General features: G+C 44.3%; 1 protein-coding gene across 4 annotated transcripts in view; it reads left to right on the top strand.

Moving 5' to 3' along the window:
* LOC138604408 (protein shisa-6-like) overlaps positions 1 to 16,209 on the top strand; it is a 74,627-nt gene extending 58,418 nt beyond the window's left edge. For 2 of the 4 annotated variants that reach the window (XM_069676335.1, XM_069676334.1), the window contains 4 exons: positions 4,145 to 4,207; positions 6,867 to 6,887; positions 8,431 to 8,559; positions 15,498 to 16,209. In XM_069676335.1, coding sequence (XP_069532436.1) covers positions 4,145 to 4,207; positions 6,867 to 6,887; positions 8,431 to 8,559; positions 15,498 to 16,111 — 827 coding nt within the window. In that variant the 3' untranslated portion in view covers positions 16,112 to 16,209. Of the gene's footprint in view, positions 1 to 4,144; positions 4,208 to 6,866; positions 6,888 to 8,430; positions 8,590 to 15,497 lie in introns of all 4 variants that reach the window. The other 2 variants (XM_069676333.1, XM_069676336.1) reach the window with 2 other exon arrangements.
* Positions 16,210 to 21,664: the final 5,455 nt, after the last annotated feature.

The following is a 21,664-nucleotide window of genomic DNA, read 5'->3' as shown; positions in this document are numbered from 1 at the left end:
CCTCTTTAAGTCCAGCTTTGTGATGTTTATGTCATCTCTGATGTGGTAATGTAATCTATAAGTAAAGCCTCATGGCCCAGGCTAACGTCAGGATCCTTCCATTCCTTTACATCACACCTTGTTGCAGGTTACAGGCAGCAGTGTTTCAAGGTGGTAATGCTCCCGTGCATGGAGCAAGGCCCACAAAGGAACGCCATGGTCGACCGCTGCACCATCCCTCATTAGATCCGTACTGCTCTCTCTCTCCTCCCTATCTGATTCCCTGATGACAGCTGTCCAATAAAGCTGGAAATGTCCTAGAAATGGTTTTGCCAGTTTCGTGTGACCTCTGACCTCAATCCCGTCCAACACCTCTGGGACGAACTGGACCTATTTTCAACCCGTAAAAGTCGACTGGTGTGCTGGCAGGTTGCTTATGAGCTGGAGCTGCATTGGAGTAAAGGAGGAGGCCACAGAGTAATCCACACGCCCGGATGTTGATGAAAGAAAATTGTTTTTTCATCTTAAGGATTTTTCGTGTCTCTGCAGTTGCATTCACACGGACAGTTTGTGTGTGGAGGAGGAGGTGTAGGAGGTGTAAACGGAGTGACAAACAATAGAAAGTGGATCCGTCGTCCTGCAGATGCTGCAACAGACTGCAGCAGCAGTGTACTCCGTTTAACTGACTGACAGATTTACAGAAGCCCCGAGAGGCAAGTGAGAAAAATACAACTGATGATGCATTTCCAGTTTCCTTTCCATGTTTAAAACAACTCTCTGTGTCAGGCTGATGTCTGGATGTTTTTGATGTTGTAGTTTTCATTTTTGCCACAAGAGGCACTAAAGTCACATCTGTCTTTTGTCTACAGCCAATAGAAAGGCACAACAGAAACGCATTGTGCCTTTCTATTGGAAAACGTTTTTTTATCTGTTCTGAAATCACAAACGCAGGATTGAGATGATTTACATCAAATTTGGAAAGTGGATCACCTGAGTCTTTTTCTAGTTTGCCTCTCTTGGCTTCCGTACAAGTTAGCCAATCGTTGATTTTTGAGTAAAAAAGGACGTCCTGCAATCTGGGATCCCATCGGCTGTAGTCTGAGACGATACAGCCTCTGGGGACACCGGTGAACGTGCCGGGCGCTAAGCGATAATCGACTCCCCTTCAAGACTTCCTTTACGCGTGCTGCGTTGTTACAGAAATAGAAACCGTTCTCCTGTGATTGACTTATTAACGGGTCTTACCTTCGCCCAAGTTTCAACATCATGATGCAGTTGTAAGAAGTAAAAACTCAAGTTTTGTCAGGTCTGTCCTCAGGAGGAGAAGAGAGGTCAGATCAATCTGATGCATTCGAGGAAGTCGGGAAATCTGAAAGCTTAACGGCTTTTGTGACAGATTTTAGATCTAGAACGGATTGTTAGCTGTTAGCTGTTAGCATGCAGATGTTTATAGAGATTAATAAGAAGCTAAATCGTCGTCAGATCACGCTGATGGAGCCGGGATGTCGTTACGGTGGATTATGTTCCGCCTGCTTTTGCTCTCCTCGCGGACTGTTTTTCCTGCATACGCTGCAGCCTGCTGATACGTGATTGGTCAGTATTACTAACATCAAATAGAATCTGTAAATAGAGACTGTGTTACCTGTAACTTCAGGTTCTCGTGATAAAGTTCTCTTTGTCTTTATCTTTCCTCTCTCTTCACACACATAACTCTGAATCTGTCGTCACGTCAGGTCCGCTTAGTTGCTCAGATCCTCGCAGGGAACCTGAGGACACACTCAGATTTTCAGGCTCTTTGCTGCAGTTTTCATTGGTTCCACTTGAGTTCAGGTGACTTTGTTCTCCTGCAGCAAAAACTCCAACCTGAGAAATAACTGTATTTGTTGTGAGTGTGTTCCCTCTCACTGCTTTGTGTTGCTTGATTGCTCACCTTCCCCCTGGCTGTTTCATGCCGGCTACATCATCAGACACAGAGTTGGTATATAAACTACAATATGTGCTCAGTTTAGTGCGAGAGTTTCTGCACAATGTGTCACATAAAGAGGCTAATCGGATCACGCCGAACGTCTCAACCGCAGATTACCTCAAAGAAAGCCGTCCTCACAGGGCGATAAACTTTTGAACCTGGGTTAAACACCCGCCGTACATTTGAATGTGTGAAATTTATGTGGCAGCGGTTCCTCTGCTGAGGAGGGAAAAACCACTGAAGATAGTAAAAGGTTGTTATTTATTGTGTGCTTTCATTTCAGGTTCATGGCGGGGCAATTTAGCCGAGCGTTCTGTAGCTGCTATAATTAGTCCCTTGATGAAACCTGTTGTTTGAAAGCAGCTGCAGGGACGACGAACGCTCGTTTTCTAATGATTGTTCACATTTACATCCCGAGTCTTTCCTTTGTTTCTGAACTGAATATCAGTGTCAGCTTAGATTAACAAAGAGAAAACACGATGATTCATCTTTATACGGGCTCAGATCTCATCACAAGTCAACTAACATTTGTCAGAAATGTCACATGCACCCGCTGGGAGAGCATCATCGTTAAAATACAGACGCTGATCTTTAAGAGAAGCAGAAAGCAACGCCCCTGTTGTCGGTTCAAAGAGCTCGTATGCTCCATCTCAAGCTATCAGAGCTGCTTTTTTATCGACTTTAGCACTCTCACAGGATGATAGATGAACATATTTAAATGCAAATAAGGTACAACTATCACATATCCGTGTTTTGAATGCTCCGCTGTTCAGAAACACCAGGCCTAATTGAATAAAGGCAATATTTTCACTCTCTGAAAATCATTTGAACTTCCCCTCGCCGCTCAGTGACGGAGGTCTCGGATGACTTTGCTTTGTTCTTTAACCGCTCAAACAACACATAACCATATTAGTGCAACAAGAAATGACTCACTTACAGCAAAGATGGATCACCGCGAGCTGCGGCTGCCGACTGAAGACGCTGTAATCAATCACTTTGTGCAAAGCGGCGGCACTCTGGATTCTGTCAAATGGAAGAAACACTCAGAGTCCTGTAACTGAGCCGTGACAGTTTACTGCTCGCGAGAGACACACGGAACAAATCAAAGCGCTCATATCTGGGGACACAGCAAACACTGACCGCTCTGGATGGAGAAGCAGATTGATCCTGTGTCAAACAGAGCGCTGCTCACAAAGGGACTTTCTTTAAGACGGGTCAGTTCACTAAATCCCAAAACACATTTTTCACAGCACACAGCATCTAGATAATCCAACGTGTGAAAAGAATCCGAACAGAAAAGAATCCCAAAGATTGGATGAATACAACAGTGCACAACAGATCCCAGAAGACTTACAGGGTTTCAGTCTTCTCAAACACTCAACACGCCTGTGCAGAGACGGGGAATCTCTCAGGGTCACGATTTAGACTAAAACTAGATTCCCGTTGGGAGTATTTCCCATCATGCACCTGGTGGAAAATTACAAAAAGCACATGCTCTAGTGTGTATAGTACTTTGGTTTATCTGCGGTGATTAAGGCATTGACGTTAGCTACAGTAGCATTACAAGCTAGCAGGCCGCGAGTCCTCCATACTTCAAAGATAACGGCCCTCAGCTCTGGTTGAGTCTCGACAGTATGCAAGCAAGATTCACTGTCAGCCATGTTCATCACAGCCATGGTTACTGTCGGCCATGTTTACTGTTGGTTGTGCTCACTGTCGACCATGTTCACTGTCGGCCATGTTCACTGTCGGCCATGTTTACTATCGACCATGTTTACTGTCGGCCATGTTTATTGTCGGTTGTGCTCGCTGTCAGCCATGTTTACTGTCGGCCATGTTTACCATCAACCATAGCTGCGTCCCAAGTCAGGGGCTGCATCCTTCGAAGCACATGTTTCAAGGTCGATTGTGTCTCAGCCGTGCGTCAAAGGCTTTCTCAATTCAAAGGCTCCTTCAGGTGTGGCAGGTATGTGCCTCCTCCTTTTCCCAGGTACATCCATCAGGTGGGATCCACTGATGGGCTCCAGAGACGATTCAACATTATAGGTCAAAAACAAGAAATGGCGACGTTTTGGTTGACAAAAACCACGGCCGCAGACAATCAAAGGCAGCCCGACAGTGACGCAGTCTAATGACACAATTTCTTGTAGCTTTTTAAGCAGCCATATTGAAATTGAGTCTTTGTTCTTCTACCAACAGGAAACCACCACCATGATTACCAGCACAGCCACCTGGACCTGACCGCGCTCACGCCTAAACTGGGTAAGAAAGCACTGTAATGTAGGAGAGTAAGTAGATTTGGAGAATGCATGAATCCAGAGAAGTGACGAGTGCTAAAATAAAGTTGTATGTCGGTTCCTCTGACTTTCTACAAGATTGATTGACCTGACTGTTCCACAGTGATATTCCTTATTATCTAATGTTGAATGATCTGCCTGATTTCAGCTCATTAATGAATGTAAGCCAAACAAATCCTGCAATAGACTATTTCCAATTTCAAGGCCAAAAGTATATCTTTGACTGGGAAATTAAATCTGGGGAGCTGATAAAGAAGTCCTCGGAGAAAATGAAAAAGAAATGTGTGATAATCAAAGAATCATCTGAGCAGTTTGCTCAAGTTATTGAAAGACCAATTACTGTTATTGCATCCCATCTATATCTCTGAATGTGATTTTCTGTGAAACGGGGGGCAGCTTTACGCGGGGAAAGCTTCTGCATCTAAATGAAACGCTGTAATTATAAAGGGAGTCGGGCCTTGTTACAAAACTCTCCTCTGTGATCTTCTAAAAGCTGCCGAGGCCGATGTTTTGTTTCAGTGTTTTCAGGTTCAAGCTGAGAGATTGTCATGGAGTCATTATAAAAACTATTCCTCCACTAATGGAGCGCTGCAGCTCTGATCTACCCGCGCTCGTCTGCCTCTTAAACAGGGCGGCCTTTTAGGGGGGAAATGGGTTTCAAAAGTGCTTCAGCACCAAATAAAACTCTTCAAACAGCACTTTGGAAGTCTATTCAGCTCCTGATGAGGATCCGAGATGTTCTGCATAATTCCTGGTTTGGACTTTGTCCTCAAAGTGGAAACATTTTTGGGATATTGCATTTGAACAAGGGCAAACTCCAGTATGGGAGGGGGGGTCGAAACCAACATATCCTCATGTAATGCTTTGTATGATACCGTACGAAGTTATGCAGTTTTGTCCCAGCTCGCTTTGCTGTCTCATATAGAACACACAAGGTAGCGTCTGTTTTAAGGTCTGTTTTCTTCCTCTCTAACACGTGGTTCATCTCGACGAGCAGAAACTAAAGAAACAGGAAAATAGTCCAGCTGGAGATCGCAGGTGAAACGCAGTTGCACTAATGCAATCCCGGAACCCGTCAGCTCCCCGAACACATCAGCTCCCCGAACACGTCAGCTCCCCGAACACGTCAGCTCCCCGAACACTTCAGCTCCTTATCCGTCAGCTCCCCGAACACATCAGCTCCCCGAACCCGTCAGCTCTCCGAACACGTCAGCTCCCCGAACACGTCAGCTCCCCGAACCCGTCAGCTCCCCGAACACATCAGCTCCCCGAACCCGTCAGCTCCCCGAAACCATCAGCTCCCCGAACACGTCAGCTCCCCGAACCCGTCAGCTCCCCGAACACATCAGCTCCCCGAACCCGTCAGCTCCCCGAACCCATCAGCTCCCCGAACACATCAGCTCCTAATCCGTCAGCTCCCCGAACCCGTCAGCTCCCCGAACACATCAGCTCCCCGAATCCATCAGCTGGCCGAACCCATCAGCTCCCCGAACACATCAGCTCCTAATCCGTCAGCTCCCCAAACCCGTCAGCTCCCCTTTCACAAGGAGTTGTTTTTTATAAACCCTTTAAACAGACATTTGTGCATGAGTGCAGATAAACTGGTCCAAGATGTAGTCTCTCCCCTCCAACTCCATCCTCACATCTCAAGTTGCCAGTTGGACTGTAAGAAAGTGACCGGCACATGGATCAGGAAGTCTTTGCCAGTTTTCCATATAGCCAGCTGTTATTTGGTCTCAAGGCTAACAAGGGAGACTCCACTGGTTGCCAAATGGGAGATTAATGGGAACCATTTAATTTGAACTAGGCCCAAAAAGTCATTGGTTTAATTTAGGAAACAAATCATGATGCAAGTTCAAATCAAGACTGCATATAAGAAGTGGCAACCAATCTGAGGCCACCTATTAGCTGTGCCTCAATTCAGGGGCTGCATCCTTCGAAGGACATGGCCTACAAAGGGCCGCTTCTGTCGCCAAGCAACAGGTAGCTAACTAACTAACTAACTAACATCACGTAAATTGACCTATTATTATTTGAAAGAAAATGCAAAGTTTTAAGGCCTTTTTGTTTTGTTTTTTGCTCTCTAGCTGTTCGACTGAGTTAAAACCAAAAACTTTTACATTAAAGTGTGTTCCTCTGCCATTTAAGAGTCCACCATCTCGTTTGAATTGGCGTGCAATGAATCCCAGGACACTTTAGGTCACGAAGGATGCACCTGATGGCCCGGGAAAAGGGGGACGCATTTGTCAGCTGCATCTGAAGGAGTTTGAAACGGGGGCCAAGAGGCTGTGGAAAGTTCTGTCCAGTTTATGTTTAAAGTGAAATCGAACTTCCCATTGTTTCACACGGGACTCGAATCCTGGTTTCCTTTGAGAAATGTCTCAGGCCCATGACTCGCCCTCGATTGACCTCTAACCTTAACAGACTATGCCGGTCTTTCCTCTACATCACCTGACATCCCACTCGCTGGACGATGACTGTAAAAATGCAGAAGAATCAGAAGTGACTCGGGGTTATGAGGGTACAGTGGTATAGGTGAACCATTGAATGAGAGCAGCCTGGGTTGAAACAAACTGTGCACATTGACTGTCATTGATCCTTTCTTTCTCACTTGGATTTGTTAGCCCACAGACAAATGAGATACGGTAAGTGATACACATACACATGGTGTCTATGTGTATTTTTTCTTCACATGTTTCCACATATATCACGTAGAGATCAGTAATCTTTACCTGCACACTGGGAGTCATTCTTTCACTTTCTTTTTTTAAGCGCTTGTGTATTTTTTGCAGCCACAAAACTTCATGCCGCTGCATTACAACCCATGACCTTTAGTCCGACCTCCAAATCCTTTCTTCACACTTTATTTTATCCTCTTCACTCCACCCACCCGGCTCTATCTCCCCCACACACCCACACACGCCGACACTCTCTTTCCAACTCAGTGACTGTCTCCCCTCCACACCATATGTTCCTCCGTGTTGTGTCCCTGTCCTCCTTGCTGCAGTAGTCGCCCCGTCCTATTTTTAAATCCAACACCACAGTCCCTGCCCGTATTCCAGCGCTCCCCACCCGCTGCGCCTCCTGACCCATGACTGGGCGTCCCAAATACGGAAGCCACAGGAGCTCCGCGCGGTGTGGGGAGCCTTAGCGGTGCCACACTTATCACTGATACCAGAAACAGGACTGGTGAAGCGTTACACAATGAAACAAGTGTCAGTGGAGCTGCTCAGACACAGTGTACGGTTACAGTTTAAACTTTGATCAGTGTGTGAAGGCAAGGAGCAGAGATTTCACTGATGCTACAACTTCTAGTCAGCGATAACCTTGAAATGACCTGAGGAAAGGTCACCAGACTCCCTTCAAAAATCAGAGTTTAGTCTGCCTTACTCAGGGAAAAGTAGTTGAAGAAACTGTGTTTATATTCAGCTCTTAATCGTACTTTAGCATCGAGAGAAACACGCAGAAATGTCCCTGCATAAAAAGGTTCGGCTTCGGCGTTTAGGCTGACCAGATGAACCAACAGAGTCGGGTTTGAAACAGAAAGCTGGAGCTGAGGTGGACGTGCGTACAGCAAAGACCTGGGAGGCTCTTTGGTTTTAGTAGTAATTTTAGACAAGCTAATGCTAGTTCAACTCCTTGAAACTACAGTAAATAATGAGCGCTAGTTTGGCCGGCAGGGACTAAAGTCAGTGGCCAAAATGCAACCTCCAAAACCTGTGATCAATCAGCTATCGGCGTATGACTACAAATAAACCGTTTATTGATCCAATAATAGCCAATGGTTAACCAAGACTACTAGTTGGGCTTTGTCAGCGCACAGAAACAGAAGTCTGGACCTCCAGTATCAGTTATCTCGATAGCTGCTGGTTTGATGGGAAGCCCAGAGATGTTAGCAGCCCCCAACAGAGCTCACAAAGTACAGTGCAGCTGTCTGTTCTGTCAGAGCATCGGCTGTTTGTACGACATAAAACAAGGGCGAGAAAAACTTTAGTGTAAGTAACTCAAAAAGCGACCAGGCCGTATTAGCTCAAACCTCCACCAACCACACTCCTCCCTGCATCCCACCTCCCCCTCTCCACCTGCCTCCCTCCCCCTCCCCCACTAAAGACTCCCAGTGTATTACCATCTTTCTGACTGCCTGTACTCTGACCGCAGCGCACCGCTTCCTCCCCTGTCCCCCTGTAGAGAGACCCCAGCGGATGAACAACATCCTGACCTCGGCCACGGAGCCCTACGACCTGTCCCTGTCCAGATCCTTCCAGAACCTGAGCCATCTGCCGCCCTCCTACGAGCTGGCCCTCAAGTCTGACTTAAGTAAATACTCGTCCTCCCTCCACAGATTAAGTAGGTGGTCCTTCATTCGTCCTTCATCGCCGTGTTCTGCCTGATGCCCTAAAAACCCACCAGGAATGACGTCACCCTCGTGCCCCGTGCATTAAAGGGTTTCCACATTCACTCCTGAATGTCCATCACAGAGACATGCATCATGATAAGTGTCTCCAGATGTTTGGTGGCTCATCATGCAAATATCCGGCTCACTTTTTCACCTTTTTAGGGAGTTAAACTCCTTAAAATGCATGACGACGCGCTCCACACTCATTCCCATCCACTCATCAGTGGGTCCATCGACTGGCATCTAATTGGCGTGTAATTTGGCTCCATCTGCAGCCCATGTCATGTTGCTAACGTCTCTTAATGACATATTAAGAGCTGTTTTTTATAGCTGAATGACTTCTATACGCCAACAAGATGGCGTTTTAATATCCCAGCGATGCTACAGTTCATTATCTCTGCTGTGACATTTCAGCTCGATGATGACGCGGATGCTGCCGCTCCAACCTCATGACCAGTGCATGCTCTGTTTCCTTTGGATGATTCGCATGTTCCCCTGCTCCTGACATTTCTCGTATGGATTTAACTTCTGAGATTATCTTTAACAAAGATGTTTGCATTATAGTTACAGTTACACACGACCAGTTTAAACATTGACCTGGGCCTGATGTGCACGCTGAGTGCCTCACACAAGCTCAGCTTAGATCAACAGCTGAGCTAACGAACAGTAATCAGTAAGAATAAAATAATGTGCATGTGTCTTTAAGTGTTTGCACTTTAATGTCAAACAGGTAACACTTGGTTTCACATCAGGCTGTGACCGTGGATCTCTACTGTTATAGGTTCATCTTAATGCTCAGTTTGAGTTATTTTAAGCTGTTAGCCTCTTTTTTTCTGAGTAGTGTATTAAAGTAGAGTATTAAAGAGCGCGTAAGACAACACAGTCTTAATCCAAAAGGTGACTGGACTTGGTCAAAGTTCTTGAACAGAGCCCCGAACTAGAGGTCTTCACGGGTCCACCAGAAGGACCCGGGTCCGGTTCGGGACTCCTTATATAAGCCCTGGTTCCGGGTCCGTTCAACATTGCAGTATGTGTGATACCCGAGTGGAAGTTGGTAATTTAACTTGCAACAATGTAAAGTTCAGATGAGAACGTGACTGCAGGTTCAGAGAAAAGTTCAAGCCCGAGCCGTAAAGATGGAGACCTTCCTCGCTGATGTGAAAAAAAACCTAAAAGAAAACGACTATAAAGAAGTATGTTTGTAATCTGTCTGCGCGACAGTGGCATAACTAGCAATTAGCTTTGATGTTTTTATCAACACGACTATGTTACCGGAAAACCTGGCTGTGTTTTATGAACGTCCTTGGTGGAGGATGGATGATATGCAGAGCCAGGCACAGGGGAGAAGCCTACATGACGGTAGGCCAGAAACTTATTGAACGCAATCAGCTGTGATCAGGTCTGTTTCACCCGGCCAGGGTCGGGTCTGACATTTCTCCGTTCTGCACGGGTCCTGATCCCAGCTTTTAAATAATAGATGGGTCCCGTTCGGTTCCAGGTCGCACATTCCCGGGTCTCTTTGGGTTCGGCACAAACTGTAGGACCCGTGAAGACCTCTACCCCGAGCTTCAAGAACTGTAGCCAAGTCCGGTCACCTTTTGGATTAAGCTTCAAATTACCGTAACTGGATGGCTGTGAACCTTCACAGACAAATCTTGGCCACAGGAAGTGGAAACGAGAATATTTTAACAGTGTAGACTTTACACAAGAACTTCAGGTTCATCTCAGTAGTTCCAACATATGATGTGGTTTGGACTTTTGACCCCTAACTCAAGAGAGAACTTGCATTAAGCTGGTGCAACAAGCAGCAGAACCTTTTTACCTTTATTAGAAAGGACAGCTGAAGAGAGACCGGACTTACAGGTAGAAGAGAGCGGGGGATGACATGCAGCAAAGGGCCGAGGGTGCGAGTCGCTGCATCGAGGACTGTGGCCGCTGTATACGCTGCTCCACCAACCGAGCTAAGCCAGCGGCCACAGGCAGCAGAACTTACACGAGCAGAAAAGCAGCTCAGTCATTCAGGGTGGAGCCGAAGCTGCCCCGTGCATGCTAATACAACAATCTGGGGATAAGTGATGGTCGCAGTAGACCTGATGTTCTCTTGAATCCTGGTTTGCAGTAAAATGGACGTAAAACATGTAACAGTGTTAAAAAGCAGAGCTCTGTGTATGCGTGCGTCCTCTGTGTCAGTCTGCTGCAGAGCTCTGGAGGATTCTGCAAACACGGTTCAAACAGAAGCTTTTAAAGGACAAAAGTATTTCATAAAATCCACCGTTTTTAGTCGACGACTTCCACTTCAGATCCTCCACTTGAGACCCATGAATTTTTCATGCTGCAGTTTTATGACATGAACCGCTTTTTAGATGAGCTTAAAAATGTGAGTTACAGCGATGAGATCATCAGAGAGGGACAAAAAAATCCTTTAAATCATTGAGCAAACTGAACGGCACATTTCCCCCTCACAGCTTTTAATACACTTAAGCACACAGACGCTGGATATGTGGCGCTGCGTGAGCCATCATGCTGAATGTTTGTTAGCCGAGTGATTCAAACACGTCAGGGGAAACGCACTGTTTGATGCTGCAGTTATTATGTGTAACACATTTATTGACAACATTTCATTCACTCTGAGGCGGCGTGTGTGCTTCACTTTCTCTACAAAGCTTTATTGCAGGAATTAATTCAATGCATAGCAGATATTTCTTTGTGCTTCATGTTAAAGCCCCGTTCTCTGTCCTTGACTCCTAACAGAAGTTACACCGTGTGAGAAACCCATTTAAATGTGTCACTGGCCCCTTTTCCACGGCGAGGCCGTGCGATAGAAAAACATGCATCGGTGCAATCTCCTCCAGGCGCATTCAACATTCTTCTTCCTTGCCTTTTCAATCCCTTATCAACTCGTGGCTTTGCTCTTATCTCGCCCGAGCCTTGTTCACACACAGAAAACCACAGAGATGAATCATGCCGAACAACAAAGAGGCTTTTCGAGTTTGAGACAGAGGGCCCTGCAGAATTTGTCAAACCAGCAGGCAAAGTCGTCCCTTGAAGAAAAGACGAGAAGTGGAAGGTTCAAGCGTGAGGAAATTGTTTGGAAACAAGCCGAAAGTAATACAATTAGTTTATTTTTAATCAAACCATCTGGAGAGACGATGATGACTTAATTAAATTAGTATGGTTTATTTGCAATCTAAAACGACCGTCTCCTCCGTCGTGTTTAACCTTCAGTGATGTCAGCGAGGCAGAGATTGAGGACGCTGCTCTGCAAAAGGAGAAACAAATCTTTTCTTTGACCTCGTTTACCCCGAGATGGATCTAAACGCCTCCCAGAACAAACACGCCACCTTTAATCCTTCAGAAAAGAATAAACATTGAACAATGTTGCTGCCCTTCCCCTTTAATTTCACCGCTCCCGCTCCAAACCTCTCTGAAGATCACTTTATAATTGATGTTCCACCACTTTTACGGGTTTTAGTGCATTATATGATTACAGTCTTCTGTGATCAATAGCCCGCACATAAATATACTACTGCTTATATTGAATCTAATCTAGCAGAGTGGGGAGCGGGGGTTTAATTAGCCGTTGTTAGCAATTTCCTGTTTGTAGCTCCGCTCAACGTTTGGGAGCCTTTAGCCTCTCGCAATCATGTTAATTGTAAAGTGCTGCGTTTTATCAACGCCGAAAGAGATGGGATCGAGCCGTGTGCATTACCACCTCTTAAATCATCTCAGACACCTCAAGTGTAAACAGTTTAACAAGTGTACACTCATAAAAAGCCGGTCTTAAATCAAATGGTCGTAAAGGCACTTCTTGGAAGAGGAGGTGAGGAGGTGTGGCTGTAGTCGCCCACTCTGAGGTGGCAGAGAGACCCTCTATTGAGAAGAACATGACGGTGAATTCTCAAGTAAATGTAGGCCTCTCTTTACCACTGAAGTATGTACAGTGTGTACATGTTATTTCCCATGAGTCAGACTCCTTTTGATCTGCTTCTGATCGATACGCTGCCAATAGCTGCTAATGCTAACTCACATCTGGCTCCAGTTTTACATTTTGTTTACATTCTTCCATTAGTGAAAGAACAGATTACAGATTACCTACACTGTATGTAAGTAACAGCCACATTGGTCGGTTGTCTACCATTTGGCTGTCACCATTTTGGTTTTTGGAAGCAAGAAGGGATGATATGTGGACATCGGGGACGAGCAGGAGAGTAGTGGAAAGCCCCAGCCTTCAGGGCCCTACTGTCCAAAGTGACTTACCTTTTCACCCAGGAGACATTCGTGTCCCGGTCCTCGTTGACTCATCCTTTCAGCTCAAACATTGATCTGTACTTGTACTTTAGGGTTACCGTTTGGTGCCTAATTCTTCTCCTTGTGCACCAAAACTACTTGGTTAGGTTTAGAGACCACAACGGGACATGAAGGAAATGTTGGATGTAAAGCGACGTCATGTTCGTGATGTAACGTTAATCAGTTAAAATATTCAAGTTTAGAATCGTCATTGGCCCCCACCACACTGGACTCTCTGAGTGGAGAGCAGCAGGGACAAGTCAGTGGCCTGCCTTCTGAAGAGTTTGGTTTCAAAGGCATGCCGCGTCCTTCCAGTTGATTTACCGGTACGTTCGTTTTGTGCCGGCAAACAAGAAACAAAGGACACATCGCTGCATTGGGAGTTTGACTGAGAGTAACTTGTCTTGAAAAAAGTGAATCAAAACGGTGTTTCTGTTTAAAAAAAGTCTGATTGTCTTGCACAATAATGACCAGTTAAAGAATAAGGGGAGATGGTGGGTCAGGTCACTTCCCTGGATAACAGCTGATACTTGCCTACAGTGTGTGCCTTTAGTAATCACAGCAGGACATAATACACTCCTGTCACATTAACATTTGAGTGTATAATCACCGCAGATCTCTCACAGAGAATCAAGTTTGACCTATGAATGGAGCTCTGGGCCACTGCTTGTCGATTGTCTGGATACTTGTAGCCTCTGGTTGAGTTCGGTTGACATTTTCTGCCATAATGTCACATCTAAACCAACCCTTCAGGGAAAAATGCTGGAGCACATCACCACAGGACAAAGTTTGGACTCTTTCATTAGGAATGCACAGAGCAGTGGACATGAAACCCCTCATGGAGAGACAATAAGGTGACCTTCTGTATCCAGGCATGACATCGCTCCCAGAGAGCCAAACATCCAGACAACCAATTCCCATCATCCCTCTTCTCCACGACTCACTGAAGCGTGGTATGGTCCTAAAACGGCCATTCGACCTCTTTGTTCTGCGATAATTAACTACTGCAGAGGTAACGACCCCCTGACCGCATCAGTTAATCAGAGAGCTTCTGTGGTGGCGTCCCCCTGTGAGCCAGTGTTGCCAAAAACAGGTAGATAAAAGTCTGCAGAGAGCTGATTGCTGCCTGTGGTTAATACAGCTGTGAATGACTTTACCATTAGGAGCATGTGTGCACCCAGCGGAGAGACCGACCTGATTTCTGGCAGAGGAATTAAACGACTGGTTGCCCGCTCAGGCACGACCAGCCCATGAACCGTTGGGTAGTGAGGCATGCTGATGAGTCCTCTTAACGCTAAAGGACGACTGGGCCGATGAAAGTCTTTTTCTTTTTGCAAAAAACAATTCAAAACAGTTTGAATAGAACTCTCTCCAACTACTGTGTTGATTACTGTTATCACCTCATCCCTTCAACAGCAGCCGGGAGGTGTAGGACAGATATAATGGAGACTAATGTAATGCCATTGTCCTCCCTAATGCTTTTTAACCACTCGTGTTTAGTCAGTGTGTTTCCATTCAAGGACTGTTTCATGAGTTCATCTCAAAGAAAGAGGGAGGAAGCACATTCTGATGCCAGCAAAAATACATTAATATTACCTCAGCGTCAATAGTGTAGCCCTCTAATTCACCTCAATGGAGCGAGTACAGAACTCTTCATCCACAAATAATTTGACCAAGGCTCAACTTTTGTCGCACAGCGTTGGGTCGGTCAATAAAGTGGATGCAGGCGCACATTGTTGGTGGATTACTTTGTATTGTGAACACCGTATTTCTACCTAGCAATCATTGCCCTGGGATACCTTTCCAGAGTTGTACATTCTTTTTAAGTGAGTGTCATTAACCTCTTGCTGTGTTTCGCAGTCAGTCTGAACTTAAAGTGGATTTTCTGCAACGTATTGCATTGTCTCAAAGTATCTTTAAACAACAGTCCCAACCAAGGCAAGGCAGGGTTTGGAAAAATAATTTTCCTTGAAACGTTCATGTCAATGAGTTGATTGAATTGAAGTGCAGCACTGCTGAATTGCTCGATCTTTACCCAAGTCTGGGAGAGGGTATCTGATTGGAAACGAACAATCCATCCAAACCCTGTGGTTATAACCGGAAGGTGATTAGCGAGCGCTTCTTCATGCAAGTTTTAAATGAGTTGTACAATGGCCTTTCACAAAAGCATCATGTCCCTCAGGCTTCTTGCATGCTCGTGCATGGCTTGCAAGAATTATGATACTGGTTACTGTATCATGAGTCTTCAAGTATTTTGTGGTCTTGCTTCCCCACTGAGGCAAAAAATATCCAACATGTATGCTGAGGTAAATATTCTGAGAGTAAGGTTTTGCTTTGAATGCACCTGGGTCGTAAGCGTTCTTTAATGGTATTCATTGACAGTCACTACCTACAGTAGGAAGCACTTTCTGAAAGAATTTTATAGAATGAAAAATTGCAAAGTTTTCTGCCAAAATCAATAATTTTATACAACAAATCGTACACAATATTGTAACCAAGGGGGTATTGTTTGAGCCCAGTAGTCTTGATACTGTTGTCTCTTTATGACTGCCTTTGTCTTCTTCCTCTTCAGGTGATAAGGATGTAGATGAGTACTACACAAGGAAGCATCATCATCCTGATTTTGGCGGCCGGGGCCCGACCCACATGGTGAAGCTGAATGCAGACCATCAGCAGCATCAGCCGCACCAGCAGCGACAGCGTCCCCGCCGAGTCCAGAGGGCCATGTCCCAGGACCACGTCCTGTCTCCTCCCAGGACGCCACGTCGAGGAGACTACGGCTTATCCTCGTATGGCGTCATGGCGGCTGCCGCGTACAGCAGCAGCCGCCACCTTTCAGATGAGCAGCTACTGTCAGCAGACCGCCTCCACTCCCAGGATCCCTTGCTGTCCCCTGCGATGAGGCGTGACAAGTTCCGGGAGAAGGCGATGGCACGGGCCATGTCTCATGCTGACATGCTGATGCCTATAACGCCTGTCATGGACCGCCACAAGATGACCAAGATGCACTCTCAGCCCAGTGCCTCTAACGACTCCTACAACACGCTGACGGTCAACCATCAAGTGACTACGTCTAAGAGGCAGGCGTTCGCCTCCCGACGAACTCACACGGTGGACCACCTACAGTACATTCCCGGCCACCACCACACATACCGCACTGCCAGTAAGAACGAGGTAACTGTTTAACCGCGGAGAGGTCAGCTGAAGGATTCCTGAGACGCACCAGGGATGTCAACAGAAATCTCCAAAATCAGCAAGTCTCCTAAGCAGAGGCAACATTTTCCTAATAAAACAACCTCCTACATTAAAACTCTTCCTGCTTTTTAGCACAAGCTTCCTGTATCATCCATACTTTGGGAAACTAGAATCCACCCCGGCAAAGACACATCTCTCTTAGAGCATCATAAGGGCTTTGAGTGTTGACACAAAGAGAGATCCTTTATGGCAAACATTCGACAGCGTGGACAACATATTTTTTAAACTGGACATGGGACTGGAAGGGAATTGTATCAACTTTATAAATATATAAATATACTATATTTACTATTTGTATTTTCAGTCCTTGTTATAGCTCTAGAGATTCTCATTGACTGATGTAAGCACTTCAAGTAGTGCCTCTTGAAATTGTCCCATTTCTATGATGAAGTGGTTTGTGGGTTAAAAAGCACAATTAATGAATTCCCATTTTGGTTCTGTTAATTTTACTCTTCTTCTTTGGTAAACGGCCAGAACATATCAGCTTATTAGTGAAAACAGAGGCTCTTTCTGTTGCATACGTAGGTGATTGTAAATAGGCTATATTAGCAGCATTTAAAGAAGAGAAGCTGGCCCTGGCATTATGTTACGTTTTTTTCTCCCACTTGGAATCTATCATGGATTCCTAATTAATAATTTAATTTTAGATAAGGCAAAAATCCCATATTAATATTATTTCCACAGATGTCGGCAAAATATGTGGATGTAATATATATATATGGGGAGTATTTTTTCTTTTGTAACTGCTTGTAGCATAGAATGATTGTGTATGAAACAAGCTTTTACTGCTGTCGACTGGCAGCTTCCGACGCAAATCCACAGGTGAAAACGAAGCCTGATGGTTGTTTTAATTAGCTTAATTTCCATTCACACATGTCCTCGCTTTCTCATCCACAAGGATGGCCCTCCCCCGCCCACCCCGCTCGGGTAGTGATCGGCCAGCTGCTTCCATCTCATCTACCATCAGGTACTCTGAGCTGATGAGCGTATAGGTCGAGTCGTAGTTTCGTGTTGACTGAAACAATCAGTACTAAAAAGGACGTCATAATCGCTAGTCAATCAAGCATTAATTAAAACTGTGAAATGTTTGTCCAGATGTTTTCATTGAAGCAATGCCTTATTGTATGGAATCCCATATGCTCTTAATTGAACAATCACGCTTTTGTCATCTGTTGTTTTCTTAGCTTTATGTGCAATGAGTATAATTTACCAGCAGAAAAGACTTGTACAGTGACAGATGATACAGGAAATATACCTCAAAAAGATTAAATTCAATTGTAAGAGTAAATTTCAAAAGGAAAACAATCAGTGCCACAATCACATGACCTGAATGAGCTTTGTCTAAGGTTTATTGGCTCTTATGTATCGATACAGCTCTTTACTTTCCTGCTGTTCAGTCAGATGAGCTGAATAATAAGAGGTCTTTGTGGGAACACTTGGTTCCAAGTCTTCAAGACACAAAACAAAAGATCAAGTCCCAAGTCAAATCCTAATTGAGGACAATAAAGCGCCAGGTCCAGGCTGTTCAGTCCTGATTCAAGCAAAATGAGTCCTAAATCAAGAAGATTAAGTCCAAAGTGAAAGTAATTTAGTCCAAGTCTAAGACAACTCAGTCCCAAGTCAAGACAACTCAAGTCCCAAGTCTAATGCCAAGACAATGAAGTCCCCAGGTCAAGAACATCGAAGTCTAACGTCAAGGCCATTTAGTCCCAAGTCAGGACAAGACAGTCCCCAAGTCAAGAAAATTCTTTAGTCTCAATCAAGTCAACTCAGCCCCCAAGTCAAGACACCATAGTCCCAAGTCAAGACAGTTCAGGCCCAAAGTCAAGACAGTCCAGGCCCAAGTCAAGACAGTCCGGGCCCAAGTCAAGACAGTTCAGGTCCAAGTCAAGACAATTAGTTCCCAAGTTAAGAAAATTCACTTCTCAGTCAAGACAGTCCAGACCCAAGTCAAGTCCATAAAGAGCTACGTTCTTTTTTAGTTTCTGAAAGGACCATTTTTAACGATGTCCAAAATCCTGGACCCGGGAAGACCTGGTCTTAAGACTCCGCCTTGTTAATACGTTTGTTTATTATCAAACAGTGTTCGGTAAGAATTTATTTTCATTCTGTAGACTCACAATGTCCATTCCAAAAAATGCCAAGAATTATGAAATTGTGGGTATCTCTTAGTGATGACCTCATATTTACCTTTATAGAACTAAACCATCAGGAACACCGCTCCGTTTCTCTTATTAGGTATTTGAGTTGTATGTTACTGTACATACTTGAATACAGAGTTCTTTTGTAACTGGTCTTTCTTCCCTGGGACGAAAGGCAGTGTTTCAATACACATATATCCATGATTATGTTAATATAAGCTCATCTCTTGTGCAACTGTAATGAGTTGGCTGTCTTTTTTTATGATAATTAATTGATTGATGACCTTGTAGGGACGTGGAAAGTTGCCCTAATGAGAACTTTCTTTCACTCGTTTTAAAATGGATGTGCTACTTTCTTTTTTTATGCTGGGTCTGCATTAAATGATGTCAATTAGAGATTGTCTTTTCCCCCTGTATGGTCTTTGTACATAAAGTATGATTTTTTTCTTTTCAGTGGGAGTGCTTGCAGGTAATGAAGTACATTTTATAGTTATGGGTGAGAGGGTTGTTAATTGTTCAGTAGGACGCTTCAGACAGATATCTGTACCCTTTCACCTCGCTCAACTAATCTTCACAAACGTCTTCTCCTTCTTTTCACTTAATTAATAATGATGTCATCCCAAGAGCCTTTTTATCTATGTGCAATATTTCCTATTCACGCGTCATTACTCTATAGCCACTTACTCTTTTTAAAATGTTGTGCGGTTCATTTGCTGCCATCGAGGCTATGTTGTCCTTCTCATTTAGAGCTGTGGTCTTTCATAGTCGGAGAGGAGTTTTTTATATCCCGCTAAATGTGGTGTGAATGAAGACGGTGTCTGTGTAACTGCACAAATAACTGGAGACTAATTTAAAAGCTTCAAAACAACAAAATATGACTGTTCCTGTTTATTTTCTGTTTGTTTACAACATATTAAAGCACATCACTTGTGTTGTACATGTCGTTTAATCACTTATGCGTTTTTATATTTATGCAAAATGTGTTATCACAGATACACAAAGAGTTTGAAACTGTTGGTGAGCCGTATGACAATAAACATCTGTAAGGGGATATACAGTATGTTAAGCTAACAGTAGAAGGTGATGGTAGCTTAGCTAGGCTTTAACTTACGTCCAGATTGAGCTACTGTTTTGACTTGTTACCATCCCTGTATATTTTTGTGTCAGTCTCATCAGCTTTCTTGCTAAGTGACAATTACTCCTCCAAGATTGGAGCCGTGCTTTTCCCAAACATAGTGACACGTAGACGTCCTGGTTATTTTCTGAAAACCTACAGACCTACTTTCACGAGGTACGACCTAATTTTCTCAGCTAGCTAACTGATTATCTTTGTTCCATTTACTTATTAATGATAATTAACACTCACAATTTCCTGCACAGGAGGCAAATACAGAGGTTAAGAGCCTTCTGGTGATTTCTTGTGATTGTGGGACACATTAGCATTACAAGCTAACTACAAGCATTCATTTGCTTCTCAAACAAAAACATTTACTCTCCGACTTTTACTCTTAGTGTCCCCCCAAAAAATAGAGTTTCAAAATGATATGGTCCCAAGGTGAGTTAACCTTTTTTAAAGTTATGCTGAGAATTTTGTTCAGGCAGATCTGTGGCAAATTTTGAACATTTCATCACGAAGAAGAAGCTAATATAGGTTTGTTCTTATCCATAAAATAAGTTTATGACTTTAATATCTCAGTCCAGAATTAATTCCACTCAGCTGCACCGCCTGAACTTGCCCATAGACTCGTTTGTGTCGAGCCTCCACAAAGATCAAGGGAAACAAAGGTGTTCCTTAAATGCAGCTAGAAACAGAACAGAAGAAACATCCTTATCTAAACGTACGAAGCCAGAACTATCAAATACAATTGAGTAAATCTTTATTCCACTGCTGTATTTTTAGCGATCAATGCTATATTAAAATGTCAGCAGGGTTTTGAATGGCACTTGATCGCAGTAGTATTTGTCAGTAGTTCCAACCCTGAGGCACAAATAATGCACCATAGTCAATTCTTTACAATTTCAGAGAAGCAGTGCGCAGTAACAAACCAAACAGAAAGACACACAGAGGGAATTGCAGCGTGTTTAGTGTTGGTCTCAGGTTCATGCACCCAGAAACACAGACGTAATGCTCTCTCGCTCTCACACAATCAAAGCACTGACTGAGGAAAAGCAATCCTCCAATGTGATCGAACATTTGCTTAAAGGCGGCCTGTGAAAGATTTGACCTTTAATCCAGTTTATTCTCTGGTACGCTAAAAGATTTGGACAAAAGGTGCTGCCTGTTTTCATTTGGTTTGTTGTTCCCAACACGGAACTCCATCTGTGAGTATTATGTACAAAAATCCAAGTCGATGCTGCAGCCTTGGGGAACAAGCTTTTAAGTTTCCTTGGAATGATCAGCATTTATCGTTTGAGACAGAATGTATGCCTAACGCTGAGCCGAATCAATATGACACAGCTCTTTAGTTTCCAAGGTGGTCACTATTGCACCGCTTCATCGGATGTGTCATTTGTTTAGTCGATACTCTGAGTCACCAAACCGTTCACGTTCTGGAAACTGATTCATCCGTCGGCCTTCTCATTCTTTAGTCGAGGAATCTGATATTTCTGTTTGAAATGCAACACATTTTCTTGGAGCTTTGTTTGCAGTCATATTGGTGTTTTAAAGAGTTTTTGGCAGGTCTCCGTTGCCAAACCTAACTGTAAAAGAACATCCTAAAGAACAGCCTGGGGTGCTCTGTAGTCAGGAAGCCCCATCGGGATCAAGATCTTTAACTGAGGCAAGTTTATTTATAGAGCACTGGTCATACATAACGCACTTCAAAGTGCTTCACACAGTTAAAAACAGAGCTTTAAAAGAAAGGTGACAAAGATCTTTAACTGAAGACAAAGACGAGGCGACCCAAACATGTCACACGTGCTGACTGCAAGAACTTCTCAACTTCAGCTTGTTGTGCTGCTTACTCCTGCTGGTTGCCTTAGTGATACTGTAGTTGATAGTTAGGACAACATTAAGGAAGTCAAAGAAAGACTGAGTTATGTAGAAACACAATATGGCCTGAATACTGTTGGTACATCAAACTAGTGGTGCGGGGGGCGAGACTTTCGGTGTTCGTGTTTGGGTTTTCCATTCCAAGTATTCCAAGAAGTATCAACATTTAAATGGGATTAGCAGGAAAACAGTCGTTAAAGAGAACTACAAATGCGAAATGCTTCTGCTCAGATTGAATCCTGTAACCCATTAGCAACGACAATGACTACTACTGCTTAGCCCAAGCCTGTCCCGGCTGCCATTGGGCGATAGGCGGGGTACACCCTGGACTCGTCGCCAGTCAATCACAGG

Source organism: Semicossyphus pulcher, unplaced genomic scaffold (genome assembly GCF_022749685.1).
Source record: "Semicossyphus pulcher isolate SPU_LCO1_2020_fin unplaced genomic scaffold, fSemPul1.0.p SCAF_25, whole genome shotgun sequence".
Lineage (NCBI taxonomy): Eukaryota > Metazoa > Chordata > Actinopteri > Labriformes > Labridae > Semicossyphus > Semicossyphus pulcher.
The sequence above is the reverse complement of the archived record's forward strand: the minus strand, read 5'-3'. Positions and strand labels throughout refer to the sequence as shown.